The sequence below is a fragment of the Mustela putorius genome, unplaced genomic scaffold, assembly GCF_011764305.1.
Source record: "Mustela putorius furo isolate JIRA1106 unplaced genomic scaffold, ASM1176430v1.1 tig00000738_pilon_pilon_pilon, whole genome shotgun sequence".
Lineage (NCBI taxonomy): Eukaryota > Metazoa > Chordata > Mammalia > Carnivora > Mustelidae > Mustela > Mustela putorius.
Window position 1 is genome coordinate 3916577 of NW_025421463.1, and position 23107 is coordinate 3939683.

Here is a 23107-nt window from a genome sequence, read left to right on the forward strand (position 1 = left end):
AGTTTGTGAACTGCTTCCTCCAGAGAAAAAGATACCATATGTGTCTTCCATATCATTAAATACTATCCTGTATATTTTTAAAATGTCAACAAACTATGTATTCTTTTTGACAGAGTTTTGAGCTAGAAACTGGACTAGGAGCTGGAGGATTCAAAAGTGAACAAGACAATTCTCGTCCTCAAGTTTAGTCAAGGAAGCAGATGATCAATTATTGCAATACCGTGTTAGTTATCTATTGTTGTGTAACACATGACCCCACGTGATGGGTTGAATGGTGACCTTTTAATATATCTCCGTATCTGCTCTGGACTGAATTGTATCCTCCAAATTCAGATGTTGAAGCCCTAACCCCCGATGTGACTGTATTTGGAAAGAGAGCCTTAAAGAGGTATTTAAAGTTAAAAGACATTGTAAGGGTGGGACTCTGGTCCCACAGAATTGGTGACCTTATAAGAAGAGGGAGAGGGGCACCCGGCTGTCTCAGTCATTAGAGCATGTGAACTTTGGTCTCAGGGCTGTGAGTTCGAGCCCCACGTTGGGTGTAAAGATTACTTAAAAATAAAATTTTTCTTTTAAAAGAGAGAGAAAGCTCTCTCACCTCTTTCAGTTTACATGTGCCAAGGAACGGCCATGTGAAGACGCAGTGAGAAAGCAACCATCTGTAAATCAGGAAGAAAATTCTTACCAGAAACTGAGTCAACCAGAACCTTGATCTTGGACTTCCAGCCTCCAGAGTTGTGAGAAAATACATTTCTGTTGTTTAAACCACCCAGTCTGTAGTATTTTTGTTATAGCAGCTAGAGATGATTTATGAAACACCCTAATCCTCAGAATTTGTAAATGTTGCCTTGTTTGGAAAAGTATCTTCACAGTTGTGATTAAGTCAAGGATCTTAAGAGATCATCCTGGAGTATAGAGTGGGCCCTAAATCCAATGACAAGTGTCTTGAGAAGAGACCCACAGAGTAAAAGGAAGAGGCAGTGTGACCACAGAGGCAGCAAACCAGCCAATACCTACAACCACCAGAAACTGGAAAGAAGCAAGAACTGATTGCCCTCAAGGCCTTTGGAGGGCCTTCTGACATCTTGATTTCAAACTCACAGTGTAAGTGCTGTAGTAGAGGCAGGCATGAATTGCTATAAGAAACAACTTCCAGGTAGCAATGTGTAGCAAGAAAACCATCAATACAGTAACTGGGTAATAAGATTATGGATTATTTTTCCTTTTCTGAATTTTTTAAACTTCCTTCAATGAGCATGTATGGGTTTTACAATGAATAGGAAAACTAAACGAAAGGTAAGAAAAGAAGGGAGAAAAAAGAAGGGAGGGAGGGTAAAGGAGAGGGAAGGAGAAAACCTGGACTAAATTCCCAACTCCAGCTTTCATGGATATAGGATATAGGATCTACTTCCACATGTTGAAGCTGTCTGTAGAAGGATCATAAGACATGTCTTTCGGCTCAGAAGCTTCAGGCTTGATTAAAACAAATAATCACCAGGTTGTCCCATTGGTGAGACAAGCAAGGCAACAAGTAATTATGGTTGACAGCGCTTGAGAAATAGAGGGGGGCATGGCTTTTCCATGAAATGTATTCCTGGGCAGCAGAGTTCCAGCTGGGGGAATGCGCCATAATCAGTTAACCTTCCTTGTGACCAAAAGACTTGCATATCAGTGTCCAGTGCAGAGCAACCCCCCTCCCACAAACAGTGTGAGCACCCCACCTCAATCAGAATTAGCCTGGACCAGGGCAGGACAGAGCCATGATAGAAACCTCAGTATACCCTACTGTAAGGAGCTAGGGAAAGGAATGTGTTTAGATGACGACAACATTGGGTTGACCCACATTCCCCAAACCTTCAGTACCACAGAGTACACTGGCTTCTACTCCACCTATGAAGTATCCCAGCCTCCAAAAGGGGACACTCAGAAAACATGTGCCAGAAATAGCAGAACCCCACAGGGCCCAAATAACCAATTTTATTAGAAGTTTTGAGGGTGAGCAGACAACTCATGCCTTCTCTTATGTGTCCTGAGGACCCTAGGCCCGCAGCCTACTTTCTAAAGCCATGCTGGAGCAGAAAACATCTCAAATGCTTCATTAAACCAAACTTTTGAGGGGCTGATGGATTCTTCAGGGATCCATGTAGGTTCTCAGGTTCCCCCTGACCGTGGAAGCACTTTGTCTTGGGAAGAACAGCCTCAGCACAGGAATGACTTGGTGGCTGAAGGTCTGTCTTCAAAGAAATATAGACTCCAGGGCTGTCCTTCCTTGTATGGTGGTCACTCACTTTGGAAAGCAGGGTAGGATCAGGATCCCGTAGACTCAGGTTGGGGGCTGAGTGCTGAGGCTTGGCCTGGTGTGGGGACCAGGATATCTTGTTTAAAAGGGTCGTGCTCAACCTTGCTGCAGCAGAGTGGAAATAACATTTGAAGTTGGAGGTATTTGTGAAATGGAAGGAAGGCTGCTGCCCAGCCCCTCTGCCCTCTGCCGCCTCCAGGCTTTCTCTTCTCCCATGTGCGGGCTGCTGACATTTAAGTCTGGGGGGCTCAGGGGCCTCCTGGGGTATGCGCTCCTTCCTCCAGGCATCATGGCCTGCCCTGGAATATGAGGTCCTTACTTTGCAGGGAGCCATCTCTGCCGTCTGGGAGACTCCTGGCCTGACCACTTTCCTGTCCCTGTTGTTCTCACTGGAAGGCTCTTGGCCACACCAGCTCCTAGACTGTGCTGCGGGCCTGGAGTTCCTGTAAGTGGCAGCAGCCTTGGCTCTAGGAGCCTTTTCCGGGATGTCCCATGGTTCTCTAGTGCCTCCTGGTGGCCTGACTCTCCCAGGCTTCTCAGAATGGATGGAAATGCCCATGGACTCACACCCATGTGACCCACATTTCTCTAGAGCCCTGGCCCGAGTAGGAAGTTTTGAGCTTTTTCTTTCTGGGGTCTGAACTCTCTGGGATCTCTCAGTTGACTTGAGGCCTGGCTTGCAGCCCTGGGCCTCACAGTGCGTTCCCTGCTGTCGTTGGAGCTCATGGGCTGTGTACAATCCAGGGAGCCTCATCCCAGCACGGGGTAGCGGGCATGGTCCCAACTTGTTAAAAAGCAAATGGGACTCCAGGATCCGCTTGGGGAGGCCCCACCTCAGGTGTGCAATCTTCCGTCGCATGAGGGACTCCAAGAGGAGCTGTTGGCTCTTTTTGAGGACTGGCCACTTGGGGGAAACAGTGAGGACAGTGGGAGCACCCACCAGAGCTGCGGCAGCTTGGGAGGCTTGGCGACATGAGACAGAGGGGCGGGCAGAGGGCAGGCCCAGGGGAGCAGCCAGAAGTTCTCCAGAATGTAAGTTCTGGAGCTGCCGCATCCAGCCAGAAGTCCTCCCTGGATCCACCCTTTTATCCTTTCGTCGGCTTTTCAGGGCTTCAGGTGGGGCCTGTTGGGAGGCTAGCCTGACCCTCACTCTGTGCTTCTTGGCAGAGGCCATGCTCTGGCTGACCATATGCTCTCCCTCCACACTGGCATGCAGGGAGAGTTGACTGCAGCTCGGGAGAAGCTTCAGCTCAGGACAGGGAGCAGAAGCCACTGCCTGTTGCTGTTCCATGGCCTCATATCCAGGCCCCTCGCCCCCAGAAGAGTCAACTGGGAGATTGTCTTTAGCAGCATCTTTTCCTCTGACCTGCTTCTCGTTTCCTCCTTTTGGAATGTGAGGTCCTCCAGCCTCCTCAGCTCTGCACTCTGTCCGGCTCCCAGCATCTTGGATTTCTGCAGCGTCCTCATCTCTGTCCTTGTCCTGGTTCCCCAGCTCTTGTATCTGGATCTCTCCATCTACTTCACTTCTTACCTGTCCCTGGTAATCTCCCCCTGGAGCCTGGGCCTCTGTACCCTCATCACCTGTGGTCTCTCTCAGGTTTCTCTTCCCGTGTATTTCAGTGTCTGCACCATTCTCACCTCCCGCCTGCTCCTGGTTCGTCCACTCTGATGAACAGCTCTTTTCACTAGCTTTGCTTTCTATCAGTCTCCCGGAACCTCCACTAAGTCCTTGGGTCTTTCCACTACCCTCACTCCTAGCTTCTCTCTGACATCTCTTCCCCAATGTCTGATTTTCCTCCTCCTTTCCCCTCTGTTCCCAATTGCTCCTCCTTGGTGAGTGACTCTCCCCAGTTCCACCATCTAACTGTTGCTGGCTCTCTCTCTCAGGCCTCTGGATCTCTACAGCATCCTCACTTCCAGCCTGAATTCTTCTTCCATTCTTACCTCCTGTCTGCTCCTGGTTCTTCCACTCTGAAAAATGGATCTTTCTATCAATAACACCTTTTACCTGGCTCTGGTCTTCTTCTGCATGTTCCCAGGTCTCTGTATCATTTTCAACTACAGCTTCTCTCTGGCTTGTCGTTATTGGAGCTTGAATTCCTGTACCATTCTCATCTCCAACCTGCTCCTCTGTCTTCCATTCTGCTGAATGAGTTTCTCCATCAACTTTACTTATTAATTCTCTCCTCTTTTCAGGCTCAGATGCCTGGGTGTTTGCACCATCTTTGCCTCTAATGTATTCCTGATTCTTACACTCAGATGTATGAATCTTGCTATTAATTTTACTGCTTGACTGACCCTGGTTTTCTTCCCCAAGTTCCTGGGTCTCTTTACCAACTTCACCTTTAATCCCTGTCAGATTTCTCTTCCCTAGTGCCTGAATGTCTATTCTATTATCATCTCCAAACTGCTCCTCGTTCCTCCTCTCTGGTGGATGGGTGTCTACAAGGGTTTCATGTCTTAATTGTCCTTGGTCCTCTGCTTCAGGAGCCAAGGCATTTGTACCATCTTCTTCTCCATCTTTTCTCTGATCTCTCTTCTCTGTTGCCTGAGTTTCGGCCCTAAATTCACCTCCAATCTGGTTCCCCCAACATGGTATCTTGCATTCTCTGTATATTTCACTTCCACTCTGGTCCAGATGCCCCCAACATTGTATCTCAAAGTTTTTGTCAATTTTACTTGCTACTAGTCTCTTGTTTCCCCACCAGGGTGCCCGGATCACCACCCAGTCCTCCTCTCTTATCTCCCTGAAGTTCTTCCTTCTAGAGATCTGGGTCTCTCCAGCATCCTCCCCCCTTCTCGGGCCTTGGTTTCTCCACCCCACTAGAAGTTCGTGTCTTAGTTGTTTCCAAATCTCTTCCTTAGATGCTTGGATCTTCTCAGATTTCTCACTTCCACTCTGATCCTTCTTTCCCCACCCTGGGGTCTGAGTCCCTATAACATTCTCACGTCTAGCGCATTCCTGTTTTTCCCACCCCAGGACCTGGGTCTCCACACCTTTCTCTTGTGTTACTTCTCCCAGGTTCTCCCTCCCCAGTACCTGGGTTTGCACATCATTCTCACCTCCAGCCTGGGCCTTGTCTCTCCTCTCCTGTGCCTGAATTTCTATGCTAGTATCATCTTGCATCTCGTCTTGTTTTCCCCATCCTGACAGCTGGCTTTCCTCACTATCCTCACTTCCACTCTGGTCCTGCTTCTCCAATTCTTGGGCCTTGGTCTCTCCTTCATCCTCTCCTCTGGCCTCTTTCTTGTTCTTCTCAAGTGCCTGGGTGACTACAGCATCCTCATCTCTACTCTTCTCTTGATTCCCCCATTCTGGTATCTGAGTCTCTGCATCAGTTTTACATCTTAACTGTTCCTGGTGCTCTGCTATATGTGCCTGGATTCCAGGAGGATTCTCACCTTCAGCCTCCCTCTCATTTCTATTCCCTAGTTCCTGAATTTCGGCTCTCTTCTCAATTCCCATCTCGTGCTGGTTCTTTGACCCTGATGTCAGGATATTTCCATCGGTTTTACTTATTACTAGTTTTCGACTGCTCCATGCCAGGAACTTAGTCTCTGCACCATCCTCCATCTCAAAATTCACCGGAAGTTGCCTTCCAGTTACCTGAATCTCCCAAGCATCCTCCCCACTGCTCTCTGTCTGGTTCACCCACCCTAGAGCCTCCCTGCCTAGCATCTGGTTTTCCCTCCCTGGTACCCGGGCCTTTTGTGGGCATCTCCAGGACTTCCAGGTGGACATTCTCACTTGTTGGATGGAAGGATCAGGCAAGAAGTCTCTGGAGCAGAACTGTAGCCTCTGAGATGAAGGGAGATTTGAAAGAGAGGTAGCTAAAATCCTGGATGTGAGGTGAGATCTCAGGCTGACAACACGCTCCAGTGACACCAACTCTTCCTGGGAGTGGACCAGCAGCTGCTCCATCCTTTGGTACCGGTCAAGGGCAGGGGATAGTGACTTGCATATCAGGTGAGTCCGCTCATCACTGAGACACCAGGGTACCTGCCGTGCTTCCCGAGAACTGTCCTGGAGGAGCATACAGGTGCTTGAAAGGGAGGTGGTGCAAAAGAAGGGCTCAATAGGTGTGTGGAAATCCTGAGGTGGGCCCTGAAATGGGTGTTGCCAAGAGAGCAGGTGTTGGGTCCGTGATACCTGGAGGCCCCTTCGGTATTCCTGTCTCTTCTTTTGTACCCATTGTTGGACATAAGCATCCAGGTCATTGAAATTTTCAGGACTGAAGAAGAATTCAGGGGTCATCCTGAAGTGAGTGTCATGTCTCACGGAGGGCACTGTCCACTTCTGCTGTGTCACCTGTAGTTTAGAATGAAGAAGTAAAATCTTTGCTCACATATTGTCTCATCTAATTCTCACAGATCAGAATTACAATGTCCATTATCCAGATGAGGACACTGGACTCAGAAAAGAGGGAATCGCTTCCCTTAGGGCATTCATTTAAGAAAGACAAAGAATTTACTCCAGATCAGGCACTATTCTAGATGCTGGGGTTACCAGCATGAACAAGACTAAAGTCCTTATTGGGAGCTATCTTCCAGACATGGAAGACACAATAACCAAGTATACAACATGTTAGGTATTGAAAAATGTTCTGGTGGAAATAAAAGTAGACTGGGTATGGGACTAGTTCCCTTAGACAGACTGGTCCTAGAAGGCCTCTCAGAAGAGGTGACATTTGACCGGAAACCTGAATGAAATGATAGGCAAGATGTTAGTGCAAAGGTCCTGAGATCATAACAAAGTCATGTGTATAAGAACATCAAGGGGCCCTATGCCCAGAATGGAACAGGTAATGAAAAGTGTGCTGGGAGTTGGGGTCAGAGAGAAATGTAGGACAGATCATGCTGGGCCTTTGACTTAAGGTTAGGAATTTGAATTTTTTTTCTGAGTTGACAGGGAGTGTATCTGTAGGAGCTGTTGCAGGGTTTTGAGGGGCAAAGTGGTATGATTTATTTTGAAAAGTTGGTTCTTGCTCATAAGCATGATTTTAAGTCAGGTGCAAAGGAATACCTACCATACGGCATCATCACACAGGCAAAACTAGTCCATGTTATTAGGAATCAGCATAGTTGTGACTGCAAGTTTCTGGGCTTGATGCTGTACATGGATGTATTCAGTTTGTGAAAATTCATTGATCTATAGACATGTGGTCTATGTACATGTATTATCCCTGAATTAAAATTTTAAGGGAGAAAGAAAGAAAGAAAGAGAAGAGAAGAGAAGAGAAGAGAACAAAAAGAAAAGAAAGAAGATAATCCTGTTGGCTGAGTGGAATATCGTCTGGGCTTGGATGAGAGAGGCCACAGGAACCCAAGACAGTGCTACATATAGTGTAGGGGAGCTATGAGGGAAGGTTTGCCCAGGGGGCAGCAGTGAGTTTTCTAGAAGTGATCAGATTTGAGATGTGGTTTGCAAGTAGAGCCCATAGGACTTGTAGATGGACTGAATGTGTGGAATGAGGGAAAGAGACCAGGGTGACTGGTGGGTTTTGGGGTCTGGTAATGTTCTCCATGACCAGTCTTGAGCTCCTCCTTGTGATTTATCTCTGGTATAGGACATAGAACAGGGTCCTCATAACAAGTGAATGAGACAATCTTGGTGCCGAGGGAAGGAGGTGTGTGGGGTCCCCTCACCTTGATGACCTTCCGTGTGCTGGGGTGGGTCCTTGTGACCTGGTGCCAATAGTGCTGGACCTGCCAGATCAGAAAGAGGCAGAGCACAAGCAGGTTGCCACAGCACCGAGGGTCCCTGCAGCTGCGATCCTCAGAGAGCAGGCCCCGCACTGGCTCCCACTCAGGGCCCTGGAATGGCCCCACCACAGCACAGGCTCCCAGCAGTGGCAGCAACATGACAAAGCGTAGGTGAGCAGGTGGTGTTAGGGAGTTGGAGGGCAGGACTGGTGTGACTGACTCAGCCAGTTTGGGATGAGGTAGCCCCTGCCTCACAGCACTCCTGTCACTGAAGCTACCTCACAAAGGAGCCTCAGCCTCCGTTCCACCCTGAACCTGGCACCAGAGCTGGCTAACATGCCCTTAGTGCAGGTAAGGACAGTGTTGGGAAACTGCCCAGAAGGGAATTAAAAGGAAGAATTTGTTTTAGATATCCCATCCTCTGGAGGGAAGAGATTACATTTCTCCTTATGTGATGGGGTGATGTAACTTGCAGTTTATATTATTTCTTTCTTCCCATCAGATACTTTCCTCCATGTGTCCATCTGCCTATCCACTACCAAACATTAAGTAATGAACACTGTATTGAACATGTGTATTCTTGTTTGAACACCCAGCATTCCTTCCTCTTTGTTCACAGTATTCTGGTTTTCTGTTGGGGGTTACTTTTCCCATCTCAGGATTGGTAGAGGAATAAATGCTACCCTGAAGACTGTCTTTCACCCAAAGGTTATATTCAAAATATTGAATAGTGGAGTAGGAAAGGGCATCAGCCAATTGGATGGGCCAGGCCTTAGCCCTTTAATAGCTGCATTATAAGTGTTCCTGAGCATCCCAGGAGAGGGGCATCACCTACCTGCCAACCATTTGGGATGTATTTCTCTATTTTAAGAACCCAGTATCTCACATGGTGTATTCTGGCTTAATGTTACCCCAGCTTATATCTGATACTCTCTCCTAGATCCAGGACAGTCAAGGAATGGAGGTGTGACCTAAGCTTAGCCAACGAGGCTTTCTCTGCCAGGGCTCTAAATATCAAAATCAGAGATTCAAGGTGGGGAAAGGAAGTTGGTGAGAAAAAGAGAAAGAAAAGCAGCCCATGACAGCTAGGAACTATTAAGACTTGGTATTTCTAGGAGATGCCTTGACACTCACAGTTGGGTCTTGGTATTCTCCTGCTCAGTATAAACAATTTCATAGATTATCAACATCAGACAAAACCACTCTGTGATAATCAAGACAAAAACAAGACTACTCTTTAATCCCATCTGAACAAAGACAAAAACATGAACATTATTGAAACCACAAAAATCACCAAATTCCCCTTCTTCTAATATGTGTGACTAATATGTGTGACTGCTAATATGTGTGACTGCTATTTCTTTACCAATTACAGCTTTAGCCCCGCTTTATTCCTTCTGCCTTGTAGATAAGATTATTAAGATACCCAATTATAGGGGCGCCTGGGTGGCTCAGTGGGTTAAGCCGCTGCCTTCGGCTCAGGTCATGATCTCAGGGTCCTGGGATCGAGTCCCACATCGGGCTCTCTGCTCAGCAGGGAGCCTGCTTCCCTCTCTCTCTGCCTGCCTCTCCATCTACTTGTGATTTCTCTCTGTCAAATAAATAAATAAAATCTTTAAAAAAAAAGTTAAGATACCCAATTATAGGGGTACCTGGGTGGCTGAGTTGGTTAAGTGGCCAACTCTTTATTTTGGCTCTGGTCATAATCTCAGGGTCGTGAGATTGGGCATTGCATTGGACTCCACATTCAGCAGAGAGTTTGCTTGAAATTCTCTTCCTCTCTCTCTGCCCCTCTCCCTGCTCATGCACTCTTTCTCTAAAATAAATAAATAATAAATAAATAAATAAATAAACCTATCTTTAAAAAAATGCCCAATCACAGAATTATTCACACTGCCTGATGGCATCTAATCCAGAGCAAACCCCTCAATTTCTTGAACCCTCCCTAAAATCACCTATTACAACACAAATCCTACAGTAAATCCTTCCTAACACCCTCTTATTGAGAAGGCCTATCATTGCCCACAATATGCATTCTCCCTTGATGCGATAAGTAATAACATTATAAAGTGTATTCCTGCTAGTCCTTGGCTGGAGGGCACTGACAGCGGAGTGAGACTGTAGGGCTGCTTCTGCTCTCACAACCAACTCCTGTGGAATCTATGGGCTCTACAACAGAGTTTTTCTCAAACTCCTTTTTGGTTGCTTGCCAGCAAAGATCCCTAAGTGAAACAGGCACTACCTTTGGGCCAGGCATAGTACCAGAAGATAGGTATCCAAAGTACCCAAGGCATCCACAAGACCTGCTCTCATGGAGCTCTTGGTGTGGTTGGAAAGGTGGGCACTGAATAAGGGCGAGGTTGACAGGTGCTGTAACGGGCAAGGACTGTGGATCCACCCGGAAGGGGAAGTTACCTGATCTGGGTGATCAGGGAGGCTTCACTGAAGAGGTGATGAATTGGAGTTAGCTTAGCAAAACAGTGGAGCACATTCCTCTCAACAAAGGTTGATGGACGAGGTTAGAGAAATTGGGGTGTTCTCGGGGTAGGAAAAAGGTGGGTACAGCTGTTATCATTGGGATGCAGGTGGGGACTGGTGGAGAGGAGTCTAGTAAACCATGAAAAGGACTTGGGTTTTTAAGCACAGAAGTGTGGTAAAGGACACATTTTTTTTTTAAGATTTTATTTATTTATTTGACAGGCAGAGATTACAAGTAGGCAGAGAGGCAGGCAGAGAGAGAGGAGGAAGCAGGCTCCCCGCTGAGCAGAGAGCCCGTTGCGGGGCTCGATCCCAGGACTCTGGGGCCATGACCTGAGCCTAAGGCAGAGGCTTTAACCCACTGAGCCACCCAGGCGCCCCGTAAAGGACAAATTTATAAAACAGATTGATATTGAGCATATGTCAAGATTTATGAACTTACTAGCAAGAGAAACAACAAAATCAAAAGTGTGACCTAGCTTTAAGAGAATTTGAAAACTGAGTCATTGTATAGTTGGGAAACAATTAGGTGAGATGTGCTGTCTCTTTACTCATAGTACTCAAAACTTCACGTCCCCATTAGTCTTTAATGAGGAGACCTGAGATATGATGGTCCTACATGCCAGATAAGCCAAGTAACAACTGGAAATTGTTTATAAAGTATAGCTAAAAATCAAATGATAAGGACACATCTATGACTATAAACTGGAATAATGTTTAATTCCTCAATAATGGTGGTTAGTATGTTCCATTAATATGGAAACATAAACAGGATCGGAAAAGTGAGCAGCACCAAACCACAGGTTCTGCTCTTACACAGGAATCATCTGTGGGCACTTCTTAATTTGGAGACAAATTTTGTTCTTTGACAATTTTTCTAGGATTTGCATGAAGTGAAGTTCAATGGAGCCATTTTTTTATGTAATTGATGTTCCGTCCTGGTGGCAGTTCAAACCCATTCTGTTGCTCCATACCACAACTTGTCTCAGGCAAAGCTGCCAGATGTGGTGGAAGTAATCCAGGACAATAGTCAAAATTCCAAGGCCTAGTTCTGATTCAGCCACTGCCTCACTCTGTGACTGTGGGCAAGTAGCTTCCCTTCTCAGGGCCTTGGTAGCTGTAAAATGAAGAGATTGCTGCATGATTCCTAAAGGATCCTGCTAGGGCTCTAACTCTAGGTTTCCAAAACGATTAACTGGAACTAGCCTATAATGGTCTAGTTTTGGCTAGATCCAAATAGTCCCAAGATGTGTTTGGCATCATGTAGGAGAGAAATGAGTAAGGGCCCTAAGGACTTCTTGGAGGTGGCGAGGCATGAGTCTCGCTTTAAATAATGGAGATTTGGGGACGCCTGGGTGGCTCAGTTGGTTAAGCAGCTGCCTTCGGCTCAGGTCATGATCCCAGCGTCCTGGGATCGAGTCCCATATCGGGCTCCTTGCTCCGCAGGGAGCCTGCTTCTCCGTCTGACTCTGCCTTCCACTCTGTCTGCCTGTGCTCGCTCTCACTCACTCTCTCTGACAAATAAATAAAAACTTAAAAAAAAAAATAATGGAGATTTGGAGCAGCATAGAGAAAAGAGCAGTATGCTGGGCAGAAGAAAGTGGGTGTCCTATGACATCTCCAAGCTCAACCTGACAGAAACTCAACCCTCACCCCCCAACCTGCTCTTCTTCCTGAATTCCCTACTCAATGGATTCTATTCCTGGTGGACTTCACATTTCCCACCAGTGTTTTAACAAGGATATCTAAATATGGGGGCTCCTGCGTGTCTTCGTTGGTTAAGCAACTTCTTTCCGCTCAGGCCATGATCCCAGGGTCCTGGAGCCAGCGGGGATCCAGCCCCACTTCAGGAGCAAGGTGCCTGGTTCTCCCTCTCCCTATTGCTTATGCTCTCTTGCTATCTCTCTCTCTTTCTCTCAAATAAATATAATCTTTAAAAAGAGAAAAAGGATATCTACATATGCAAGAAAACATTTAGGATTACCCATCTTATCTCCATACAGTTCCCTCACCAGTGTAGGGTCAAAAGAGGATTTTAAAAGCACAAGAATGTCCTCAAAGATAAACAGGCAATGGAACGATGACACCATTGAAACCCGTTGGTGTGTGTGCGTGTGCGTACGCAAGTTTAATTCATTGTTCCTGCCAAAAGTTTATAGTATAACGAAAACAAAAAGTGCAAATTACAGCCCCTCCCCCAGAACCTACGCGATAATAGGGCGACCTTAGAGGACGAGATCCGCCAGCTTTAGTGGCGTCACTTCCGCTTCCTGCCGCTCGCGGCCATTTCCACTCCTCCCGCGCGACTTTCCGGCAGAGGCGCGCGCGCTCCCGCTCTGACGTCGCCGGCGCTCCAAGGGGTGACGGGACCGCGGAATCGCAGCTATGGTGAGTGCGGGCTCCTGGCGCCGGGGCTGGGAAGCGGGAGACTCTGGGTTCGGGTCACTCACTGGACTTCGAGGGCTTAAAACTTACGCTGTCTAGACAGTCCGGCCCGGGACTAGGTTAGACCTCCAACGACCGCGGAGTCCCAGCCTCCGGCCCCGAGTTAGAACTTGGCGGTCGCGGGGTCCCCAACAGCCCCGCTCGAGGTTAGAACTCGGGAAGCCTCACGGCCCCAACTGCTGTGGTCGGGGGTACTTGACAACACTCTGTGCGCGTGGCCGAAAGCGTCGGGGGAATGGAGGAGTCCTGGCCCAACGTGGGAGAGATACCAACCCACGTGGGGGAGAGTAGGAAGTGGGGTGAGAAAACTTGGCTCCTTTTTGGCGGGGGAAGGGGGAAATCGCTAAGGGTAGTGTGGAACCCAGGATTCCAATCAGTCTGCTCTACACCACTTCCCCATTTGTGATGTTCAAGTTGGGGAGATCTAGGTCTCCGTGGGTCTGCGCCCGCCGCGAGTTACACGTGCCAGGGACTTCCAGGAGGAGCCTTTGGCGCTTGGGGGCTGCGGGAAATGAGTCCCCGGGTTGAGAAAAGGCTTTCCTGGGGCGGTAGTCTCCCAAATCAGAGGTCCTGGTATTACCACGTGCAACTTCTCTAAGCTGTTGGTGAGCTCCACGTTTTAATCAACTCCAGTAGCTTGGTAGCTAGTTTTGTTTAGCACTTGGTAAGGAAGGAACAGCTTGCAAAGAGCTTCCACTTCCATGGTGAGGTTTAATCCTTCCAACGGAGCTTGGATCCCGTGGTCATCTTCCCTCTCGCTTTCTCCCCACTCCCTATTTTGTGAAGCTAGGACTTGGCTGAGGTTAGAACCTGAAACCAACTCATCTTAATGCAATTCCATGAAAAGTTTTGATATAGAGTGGTCTCAACCTGAACTTAAGAGAAGTTCCCCTAAACTGTAAAAGGGGGATAACGATGCATGAGCATGTTTTCATGATTAAATGATATAATGCAGGGGCACTTGGGTGGCTCAGTGTTTTGAGCCTTTGACTACTGATTTCTGCTCAGGTCCTGATCGCAGGATCTTGGGATAGGCAGCGTGTCTGGCTCCATAACCAGGGTAGTGTCTGCTTGGGATTCTCTCACTGCCCCTCCTCCCTGCTCGCTCATGTGCGTGCCCTCTCTCTCTTAAATAAGAAAACTTTTTTTAAAAAATTAAATGAGATAATGCATGTTAAACAAACTAAGCTAATCCTAATGCTTAATAGGGTGTTAATGCGCATGCAGTGTTAATTGTTGAATCAAAACTTTGCGGGGTATTTTTGGCTCTCTGATATACAGGGAGACCAAAGGGGTCATGTTAGGGATGAAAATCAGCTAGCAGTATGATTTTATTCCTTCACTCCATTTAAATAACCCTCAGAAAAAATTAAAAGGTGAATAAATACACACTAAGGAAATTTCAGTTGCTATGTATGAGCCGACCTTTTATTGTTGATTATAATTAAAACGATAAGGTGAGACCTCTTTGATGGTTTTGGGGGCTCCTGAATTCTTCCCTTTTTATGCATTTAATATTTTGTTAAGAGTTGAGAATCCTAAATTCCAGAGAGGGGTTGTTGGAACTGTATTGGAAATACCTGATGGGGATGCCTGAGTAGCTCATTTGGTTAAGCAGCTGCCTTCAGCTCAGTCATGATTCCAGGGTCCTGGGATCAAGTCCTGCAACCAGCTCCTTGCTCTGGCAGGAAGCCTATTTCAACCTCTGCCTGCCACTCCCTCTGCTTGTGCTTTCTCTCTGACAGATAGATCGATCAATCAGTCTTAAAAAAAATAGGTAACAGTTTTTTGAAGTATATTTTTCGAAGTGATTTTTTAAAATAATTTATTTTTTTATAAACATATAATGTATTATTAGCCCCAGGGGTACAGGTCTGTGAATCGCCAGGTTTACACACTTCACAGCACTCCCCATAGCACATACCCTCCCCAATGTCCATAACCCCACCACCCTCTCCCTCCCCCTGGGAACCCCCAGTTTGTTTTGTGAGATCGAGTCTCTTAAAAAATATGGGGGCGCCTGGGTGGCTCATTGGGTTAAAGCCTCTGCCTTTGGCTCAGGTCATGATCCAGGGTCTTGGGAATCCATCCCTGCATTGGGCTCTCTGCTTAGCAGGGAGCCTGCTTCTTCCTCTCTCTCTTTGCCTGCCTCTCTGCCTACTTGTGATCTGTCAAATAAATGAATAAAATCTTTTTAAAAAAATAAAATATGAAACGCATCATGAATTTACATGTCATCCTTGCGCAGGGGCCATGCTAATCTCTGTATCGTTACAATTTTAGTATATGTGCTGCTGAAGCGAGCACTTTTTGGAGTTGAATTAAAGTATCGGATCCTTTAGTGTTGATGAACATTAGATTTTGATAAGTCAAAGACCTGTGTTGTAATCTCTCAGGTAGCCACTAAAAGAATACAGACTTAAAGTCCAAACCAGTAAATGGAATAGTAGTGTGAAAAAATAATAAACCCAAAGGACAGAAAGAAAGAAAAAGAAACATATCAATAGAAACAAATAGAAGGCACAAAAGAAGTATTTGAACCGAACATATCAGTACTTATGTAAATATAGAAAGAGACCAAGTGCTCCAATTAAGACACATTAAAGTAAAAGGAATAGTAAATGTTTGCCAAGTTAAAAGGTATGGTGTATCCTCTGTAAACATCATAAAGAAATGGGGTTTAAGGGGCGCCTGGGTGGCTCAGTGGGTTAAAGCCTCTGCCTTTGGCTCAGGTCGTGATCCCGGGGTCCTGGGTTTGAGCCCTGCTTCGGGCTCTCTGCTCGGCGGGGAGCCTGCTTCCTCCTCTCTCTCTCTCTGCCTGCCTCTCTGTCCACTTGTGATCTCTGTCTGTCAAATAAATAAATAAATCTTAAAAAAAAAAAAGAAATGGGGTTTAAGGTGAAAGGCAGGGACGCCTGGGTGGCTCAGTTGGTTAAACATCTGCCTTCGGCTCAGGTCAAGATTATGGGGTTCTAGGATCAGCGCCTGGGATTGGCGAGGTATCTGCTTCCCTCTCCTTCCCCTGCTGATGCTTGCTTGCTCTCTCCCTCTTCCTCTCTCTCAAATAAATTTAAAAAAAAATTTTTTTTTTAAAGATTTTACTTATTTATTTGATAGACAAAAATCACAAGTAGTCAGGCAGGCAGAGAGAGAGGAGGAAGCAGGCTCCCCGCTGAGCAGAGAGGCCCATGCAGGGCTTGATCCCAGGACCCTGGGATCATGACCTGAGCTGAAGGCAGAGGCTTTAACCCACTGAGCCACCCAGGTGCCCCTAAAAATTTTTTTTTAATATTTTATTTACTTATTTGACAGAGAGAGAAAGAGGGAACACAAGCAGGGGAGTGGGAGAGGGAGAAGCAGGCTTCCCTCTGAGCAGGGAGCCCAATGAGGACTGGGCCCGATGACCTGAGCCAAAGGCAGACATCTAACAGCTGAGCCACCCAGGCGCCCCAAGTAAATAAAATTCTTTACAAAAAAAAAAAAAAAAAAAAGGATGAGGGGCACCTGGGTGGCTCAGTGGGTTAAGCCGATGCCTTCGGCTCAGGTCATGATCTCAGGGTCCTGGGATCGAGTCCTGCATCAATGGCTTTCTGCTCGGCAGGGAGCCTGCTTCCCTCTCTCTCTCTCTCTGCCTGCCTCTCCATCTACTTGTGATCTCTCTCTGTCAAATAAATAAATAAAATCTTTAAAAAAAAAAAAAGGATGAAATGCATCTGTGAAGATAAAGTGGCTTAAAAAATAAAGTATGGGGCGCCTGGGTGGCTCAGTGGGTTAAGCCGCTGCCTTCAGCTCAGGTCATGATCTCAGGGTCCTGGGATTGAGTCCCACATCGGGCTCTCTGCTCGGCAGGGAGCCTGCTTCCTCCTCTCTCTGTCTGCCTCTCTGCCTACTTGTGATCTCTCTCTGTCAAATAAATAAATCTTTAAAAAATAAGTATGAATAAAAATGACATAATTACAAGAAGAAATAGATAAAAATGCAGTTATATAGCATTTAAGTATATAAATGATAGATGGTAAAGCCAGAACATCAGTATGATAATAGAGGATTTGAACAACACCATCAATAAACTCGATCTTGGGGCGCCTGGGTGGCTCAGTGGGTTAAGCCGCTGCCTTCCGCTCAGGTCATGATCTCAGGGTCCTGGGATCGAGTCCCGCATCGGGCTCTCTGCTCAGCAGGGAGCCTGCTTCCTCCTCTCTCTCTCTCTCTGCCTGCCTCTCTGCCTACTTGTGGTCTCTCTCTGTCAAATAAATAAATAAAATCTAAAAAAAAAAAAAAAATAAAATAAATAAACTCGATCTAGTGGTCATAGTGAATCTAGTAAATAAAATTGTAATAGAAATTTGAAAATAACTCATCAAGAATGAGAATACCACACACCAGAGCATGTAGGAATTAGCTAAAATATTACCTGAAACTTAAAATGCTTAAGTTGGAGGGAAAGGAACTATAAAAGGTAGGAAAAGAATAAAAGGACAAAATACAAAACAAAAGCAGAAATTATTGAAAAAGCAAATAGATCTGATTGTTACTGGAAACACAGAATCAGAAGATTTTCTTTGAAAAGTCCCCTCTGGTGAGGTTAATCAAGAAAATAAGCACAAGAGGTATAAGTAAGCGGTAGCAAACATGAAGGAGACATAATCTGCAGATATTAAAAAGGATATTATGAACACTTTGATACATATAAATATAGAAACTGAGATGAAGTGAATAAATGCCTGAAAAAGATGAATCAAAAACAATTTAAGTAGAAATAAAACTTAAGGAGTGCCTCCGTCCGTTAAGCATCTGCCTTCAGCTTAGGTCTTGATCCCAGGATCCTGGGATCGAGCCCCACATTGGGCTCCCTGCTCAGCATGGAAGTCTGCTTCTCTGCCACCACCCCCGCTTGTGCGCGCCCTCTCACTTCTCTCTGTCAAATAAATAAAATCTTTTATAAATAAATAAACTCTTAAAACTGAAGAGTAAAGAAACAAAATTAAAGTTTTTTTTCATGCAGAAAAATCCTATACCTGATTTTGAAAATAGCTTTATTGAGATAATTTATGTACTATAAAAAGTTCATCATCTGAAGTGTATATTGTTCAGTGGTTTTTCATATACTGACAGAGTTGTGCAACTTGCTGTAAAATTTTAGAACATTTTTATCATTCCTGCCCACCAAGAAATCTTTAAGTCTATTAGCTAATGGATATAAAATAAAATAAGAAAGCCTATTTAAGTTGATTTTATCTCAGGAATGCAACATTGGTTTAACATTAGAAAAACTCAAAAAATTAAAGGAAGAAAGCCTTTTTAATCTGTGTCAGTTTAGCACCAAAAAAATCTGATAGAATTCAACACCAATTTGTTTAACAAAGAAGAAATTCTTTTTTTTTTTTTTTTTTAAGATTTTATTTATTTGACACAGAGATCACAGGCAGGCAGAGTCAGGCAGAGAGAGAGGAGGAAGCAGGCTCCCCGCTGAGCAGAGAGACCAATGTGGGGCTCGATCCCAGGATTCCGGGATCATGACCTGAGCCCAAGGCAGAGGCTTTAACCCACTGAGCCACCCAGGTACCCCAACAAAGAAGAAATTCTTTAAAAAATTTTTTTTATTTAAATTCAGTTATCCAACTGATAGTACATCATTAGTTTCAGAGACATTCTTAATATAGTAGGAAATAAAGGGAATTTTTTAATTAATAAAGTGAATTTTCTTAGCCTGAAATATCTAGGAGTAAATCTAAAAGATGTTAAGCCTTCTGGGAAAATCGTAAAGCCTTATTGAAAGGTGCTGAGTTGGGGTGCCTGAGTGGCTCTAGTCGTTAAGCGTCTGCCATCCACTCAGGTTATGATCGCAGGGTCCTGGAATCGAGCCCCCCGAATGGAGCTCCCTGCCCCGCGGGGAGCCTGCTTCTCCCTTTCCCACTCCTCTGCTTGTTTCCTCACTCGCTGTCAAATAAAAATCTTTTAGAAAGAGAGAGAGAGAGGAAGGGAGGAAAGGAAGGTACTGAGTATATATAAAGTGATTGACAGATTGTGCATCCTAAAAGTCTTACCACAACTGGGATTATAGCAAATCTGCAAATCAGATTATCCCAGCAGATTTTTATGGGCCTTGAGAGGCGGATTCGAGAGTGTATGGAGAACACCGGACCAAATATAAGACCTTCCGGGATCTCCAGCCCTCAATACCACTTCATCTGGGACCACTGCAGTGGTTTAGGGACCGGGCGTTTTGGTGCAATCTCGCTCTTGATGTCACTTCCGCTGACGTCATCCCTACATCACTTCCGGCTTCTCTGCGGGTGGGTCATTTCTGTGTCCTTGCGGTATCGGGCAGGAGACCACCGAGACGGACGCGATGGTGAGTGTTCCCACCGGGCCATCACCCACGGGGTCGCCACCTAGAACTGCGGTGCCGCGTGCCGCGTACCGCGGTCCAGCTCCCAGATCCAGGGTTAGGTCGGACCGCCGGGGCGAACCGCTTGTTGCGATGATAACGTGGAGCGCTCCTGAATTTTATATGCAAAATAGTTGTAAAAAGAATCCTAGGGAAAACAAATGAGAAATTCATGAAAATTGTTAAACTGGAGAGGTAGGGGTGAGGAGGAAGGAATGGTATAAGCAGCCCCCCAGTTCGTTCCGTACCTATGTTATTTTTTTTTTTTAATATTTTATTTATTTATTTGACAGAGAGAAATCACAAGTAGATGGAGAGGCAGGCAGAGAGAGAGAGAGAGGGAAGCGGGCTCTCTGCTCAGCAGGGAGCCCGATGCGGGACTCGATCCCAGGACCCTGTTATTTTGAAGCAAAGCCAATGACTTAGCATTTTATTCATAGATATTAAATATGTGTAAAATACGTTTTAGCAACTGCAACACCATTATAATTCCCCTGAATTTAATACTTCCATACCAGTAAATATCTAATATTAGAGTCAAAGGCTTGAGCAGATTTTTTTTCTTCCCATTTGTGCCCCCCCCCCCGCAAGACAACCTGAACATAGATATTTCGTTCTTCAAGGGGGGTACTGATCACATGGCATCTTACGATGTTGGTGGCTGTTAATCAGTGTCTGGATCCATTGATTTATGTCTAAGTCAATTACCTGGTGAATATGTGTTGTAGGATGGTGGGATTTGATTGAATCTGTCCTTCTTTATTAGGTGGAATAATAATACAAGAGAATGTTGGCATCTTTTTGTTACCCTGTGATACAGTCTGTGTAGGAAAGGTGGGAATAAATGCTTTACTGTTTACCAGTTTTCAGAACACTTTTAGCTCACTAACATAGCTTTTACTTTGAAAACATAGATATTTTACAGATTTGAAAAGTAAGATCTTAGTTCTTTAAGCAAGCTGAATACAAAGGAACCCAATTTGTATCAGATTGATAACCACAGGGAAAAAATGGAATAACTTGAATATAATACTGTCTATGTGGGTGAATATATACTCTATAATATAGATGACCCTAGTCAGATATATTCTTAGAACAAAAGGAAATTTCAACCTTGGTGAGCTTGTTGGTAGAGGTACCAACCATTTTGTTGGCAGAGGTACCAACCATTTTGTTGGCACCAGCCATTTTGTATGTATTAACAGGTCAGATAAAGGAGAAAAGATGTTTTGGAAACCAGGATTCTTAGGACAGAAGAAGATTTGAATATTGAATGGGGAATGGAGAGAGAAAAGTCTGTGCTACATTTGTATAAATTATACCTTCATTTTAATTCAGTAAATATGTATGACTCAAGTGGATACTGAGCTCAGAGAACTTATTTGTAATCCATTTGCTATAATATTACCAAGGAAAAGAGAGGCACATAAAAGAATATAAGCTTTAGTGTACATCATTGGACTGGGTAATTGCTAAAATTTTTTGAAGCTAATCATTGTCTCTCTTAACTGAAGTGTTTTGTGACTTGTCTGGAACAACTTCTGGTTCAGTTTTAACTGATGCTTTAATGATTACCCCCCTCACACCCCCAATTCACATCCCATAGACTGAGGCTGATGTGAATCCGAAGGCCTACCCCCTCGCAGACGCCCACCTTACCAAGAAACTACTGGACCTTGTTCAGCAATCATGTAACTACAAGCAGCTTCGGAAAGGAGCCAATGAAGGTAAGGCAGCTGGAGAGTGCTTGAGGTAGAGTGATAAAGACCCTGTCTCTGGCTTAGATTTCCAGTTTGGAAAGAGGGCTGGAGACTCCTGATTGGAACCAGTGGATGGACTTAAGAGCAGCATTTTGGCAGTAGATGCTAAAAGTTAATGGACTGAGAATGATTTTAGATCCACCAGTTGGTAACATTTTGCAGCATTTACCTTGTGATAAGTAGGAGAGTCAGGATTTGGACATGGCCATTGTGACTCCAGAGTCTCTGGTCTCCTCAGTACTTCAGCATTAACAAAAACTGGGCCCTAGCACTGGGCTGCAGTGGCCAAACAATGCTGTGGGTGCTGATGTTGCTTGGTAAGTTGCATGTAGTGTGAGCTTTCCAGAAATACTGCTCTTGAGGAACCGGGATGGCAATACCCTGGATCCTTCCTTGATCGCAGAGCGTGAGAAGTGCTGTGCCGCAGAGCTTGTGTGAGAGCTGTTCTTGTCTACCAGGCAAGAGATGGTGGTGACTTAGGCAAGTGTGGTAGCCAAGGAGAGGAAAGAAGTGGTCTGTCTCAGGATGTGTGTTCACAGAACTGATGGGTTCAACGTAGGGTTTGAGAAAGGCATGGAGGATGGCTAATTGATGCTTAAATCCCTTATCACTTCCCAAGGCCACTACAGGACACACAAAATTGCTTGTGCCTAGGGATTTTTGCCCAGTTCTCTTGCACCTGTTTCTTTTTCTTGGAAATTGCTTTGTTAGAGCTTTCGTGCCCACCCCCCACACCCCCTCAGTCATTTACTGACCTCCCGTCCTCTCCTCAGCTACCAAAACCCTCAACAGAGGCATCTCTGAGTTCATCGTGATGGCTGCAGACGCGGAGCCCCTGGAAATCATCCTGCACCTTCCGCTGCTCTGTGAGGATAAGAATGTGCCCTACGTGTTCGTGCGCTCCAAGCAGGCCCTGGGGCGGGCCTGCGGGGTGTCCAGGCCTGTCATCGCCTGTTCTGTCACCATCAAAGAAGGCTCCCAGCTGAAGCAGCAGATCCAGTCCATTCAGCAGTCCATCGAAAGGCTCTTAGTCTAAACCCGTGGCCTCTGCCCCACTCCTCACTGAGTCCTCCCCCTGGGGTTGCGTATCACACCGTCTGTGTCCGCATGTGGTTTCTCCAGCTCCCTTCTCGTTGTATTCTAGTACTAAATCTGGGGTTTGCATTTTTGTATTATTTTTGTTTTGTTTTATAGGTGGTTTTTCATATACGAATCCCTCACCTCACCCCTGGTCTCATTCTACTCTCTCTGCCGTCCCGTCCTCTTTTGAGAAATGAACTAATGCCGAAAACGGGCGGAAACAGAGTGGTGACACCATGCAAAGGCAGGGAAGAGCCTGGTTAGAGATCTGGTTCCAACATTCAGGCGCTCACTTCCTGTTGTGTGTAGGGCTTGATGGATGTACACGCCATTCACTTTGTATCCCTTGTGCCTGGAGTACGGAATCATTCCATATGTGTTTGCCCTCGGGGAGTTATGTATCATTTGGGGAGAAAGCATGTATTCCGTGAGGTTCTTAGGTGTATGTCCAAGAGTCATTTGCCAGTATACCCCTGCTGTCTGCTTTGGTCATGTGATGTTATTCCCCTTCTTCCCCAACTCCCAGCCATGCCCCGGAGGGTGGCGGGGCAGCAGCATACCAAAGAGATGTGCTGCAGAGTTCGAGAGGCTGCCTGGGCCAGGTAGACATGAGGCAGCTGACCTCGGTCTTGAAGGAGTCCAGAGGGGCTAGAAAAAAGAGGGTCAGCTGATGCTGGAATGAAGAAGTCTGGGCAAGTCACAGAGACCTGACTGGAAGCTACAGCAGAGACGTTGGAATCAAGGAAGCATCCTCTCTGGTGAATGGAGATGTCTGCCGTGGACACTTGGCACCAGCTCTGAGAGCCCTACTCCAGTTCCCTGCCATGACGTAGGTCAGATGTATGTATTCTTTACCCCTTAAGAAGAACAGTGCTAGCGTGTCCTTCTTGTGAGCATCCTAATAAAGAAATATATTCATATTCCAATTTAAAGATAAGTGTGAGTCTTGGT

General features: G+C 45.8%; 3 protein-coding genes and 1 non-coding gene across 6 annotated transcripts in view; 1 reads left to right on the forward strand and 3 right to left on the reverse strand.

Annotated features, from left to right (window-relative positions):
- Positions 1 to 1944: 1944 nt before the first annotated feature.
- Positions 1945 to 12773, reverse strand: CUNH22orf46 (chromosome unknown C22orf46 homolog). 2 transcript variants are annotated; one of them, XM_013045163.2, is made up of 2 exons: positions 12689 to 12773; positions 1945 to 6608 (listed from the first exon to the last, which is right to left on the reverse strand). In XM_013045163.2, the coding sequence occupies exon 2, from the start codon at positions 6552 to 6554 to the stop codon at positions 2052 to 2054; it is 4503 nt and encodes a 1500-aa protein (XP_012900617.1). In that variant the 5' UTR covers positions 6555 to 6608; positions 12689 to 12773; the 3' UTR covers positions 1945 to 2051. The 2 variants fall into 2 exon arrangements, with proteins under 2 accessions (XP_012900617.1, XP_004771292.1); XM_004771235.2 differs by lacking the exon at positions 12689 to 12773 and adding an exon at positions 7946 to 8206.
- Positions 12737 to 23088, forward strand: SNU13 (small nuclear ribonucleoprotein 13). Of its 2 annotated transcripts, none has more exons than XM_004771233.3 (3): positions 12737 to 12868; positions 20923 to 21043; positions 21850 to 23088. In XM_004771233.3, the coding sequence occupies exons 1-3, from the start codon at positions 12866 to 12868 to the stop codon at positions 22110 to 22112; spliced, it is 387 nt and encodes a 128-aa protein (XP_004771290.1). In that variant the 5' UTR covers positions 12737 to 12865; the 3' UTR covers positions 22113 to 23088. The 2 variants fall into 2 exon arrangements, with proteins under 2 accessions (XP_004771290.1, XP_004771291.1); XM_004771234.3 differs by lacking the exon at positions 12737 to 12868 and adding an exon at positions 19195 to 19280.
- Positions 15129 to 15232, reverse strand: LOC123393110. The gene has a single exon (XR_006607841.1). It is a non-coding gene; the product is annotated as a U6 spliceosomal RNA (small nuclear RNA).
- Positions 18511 to 23107, reverse strand: part of XRCC6 (X-ray repair cross complementing 6) — a 36323-nt gene continuing 31726 nt past the window's right edge. Inside the window, exon 14 of the mRNA XM_004771231.3 lies at positions 18511 to 19464. Within this exon, the coding sequence (XP_004771288.1) occupies positions 19436 to 19464 (29 nt within the window). The 3' untranslated portion in view covers positions 18511 to 19435. The remainder of the gene's footprint in view (positions 19465 to 23107) is intronic.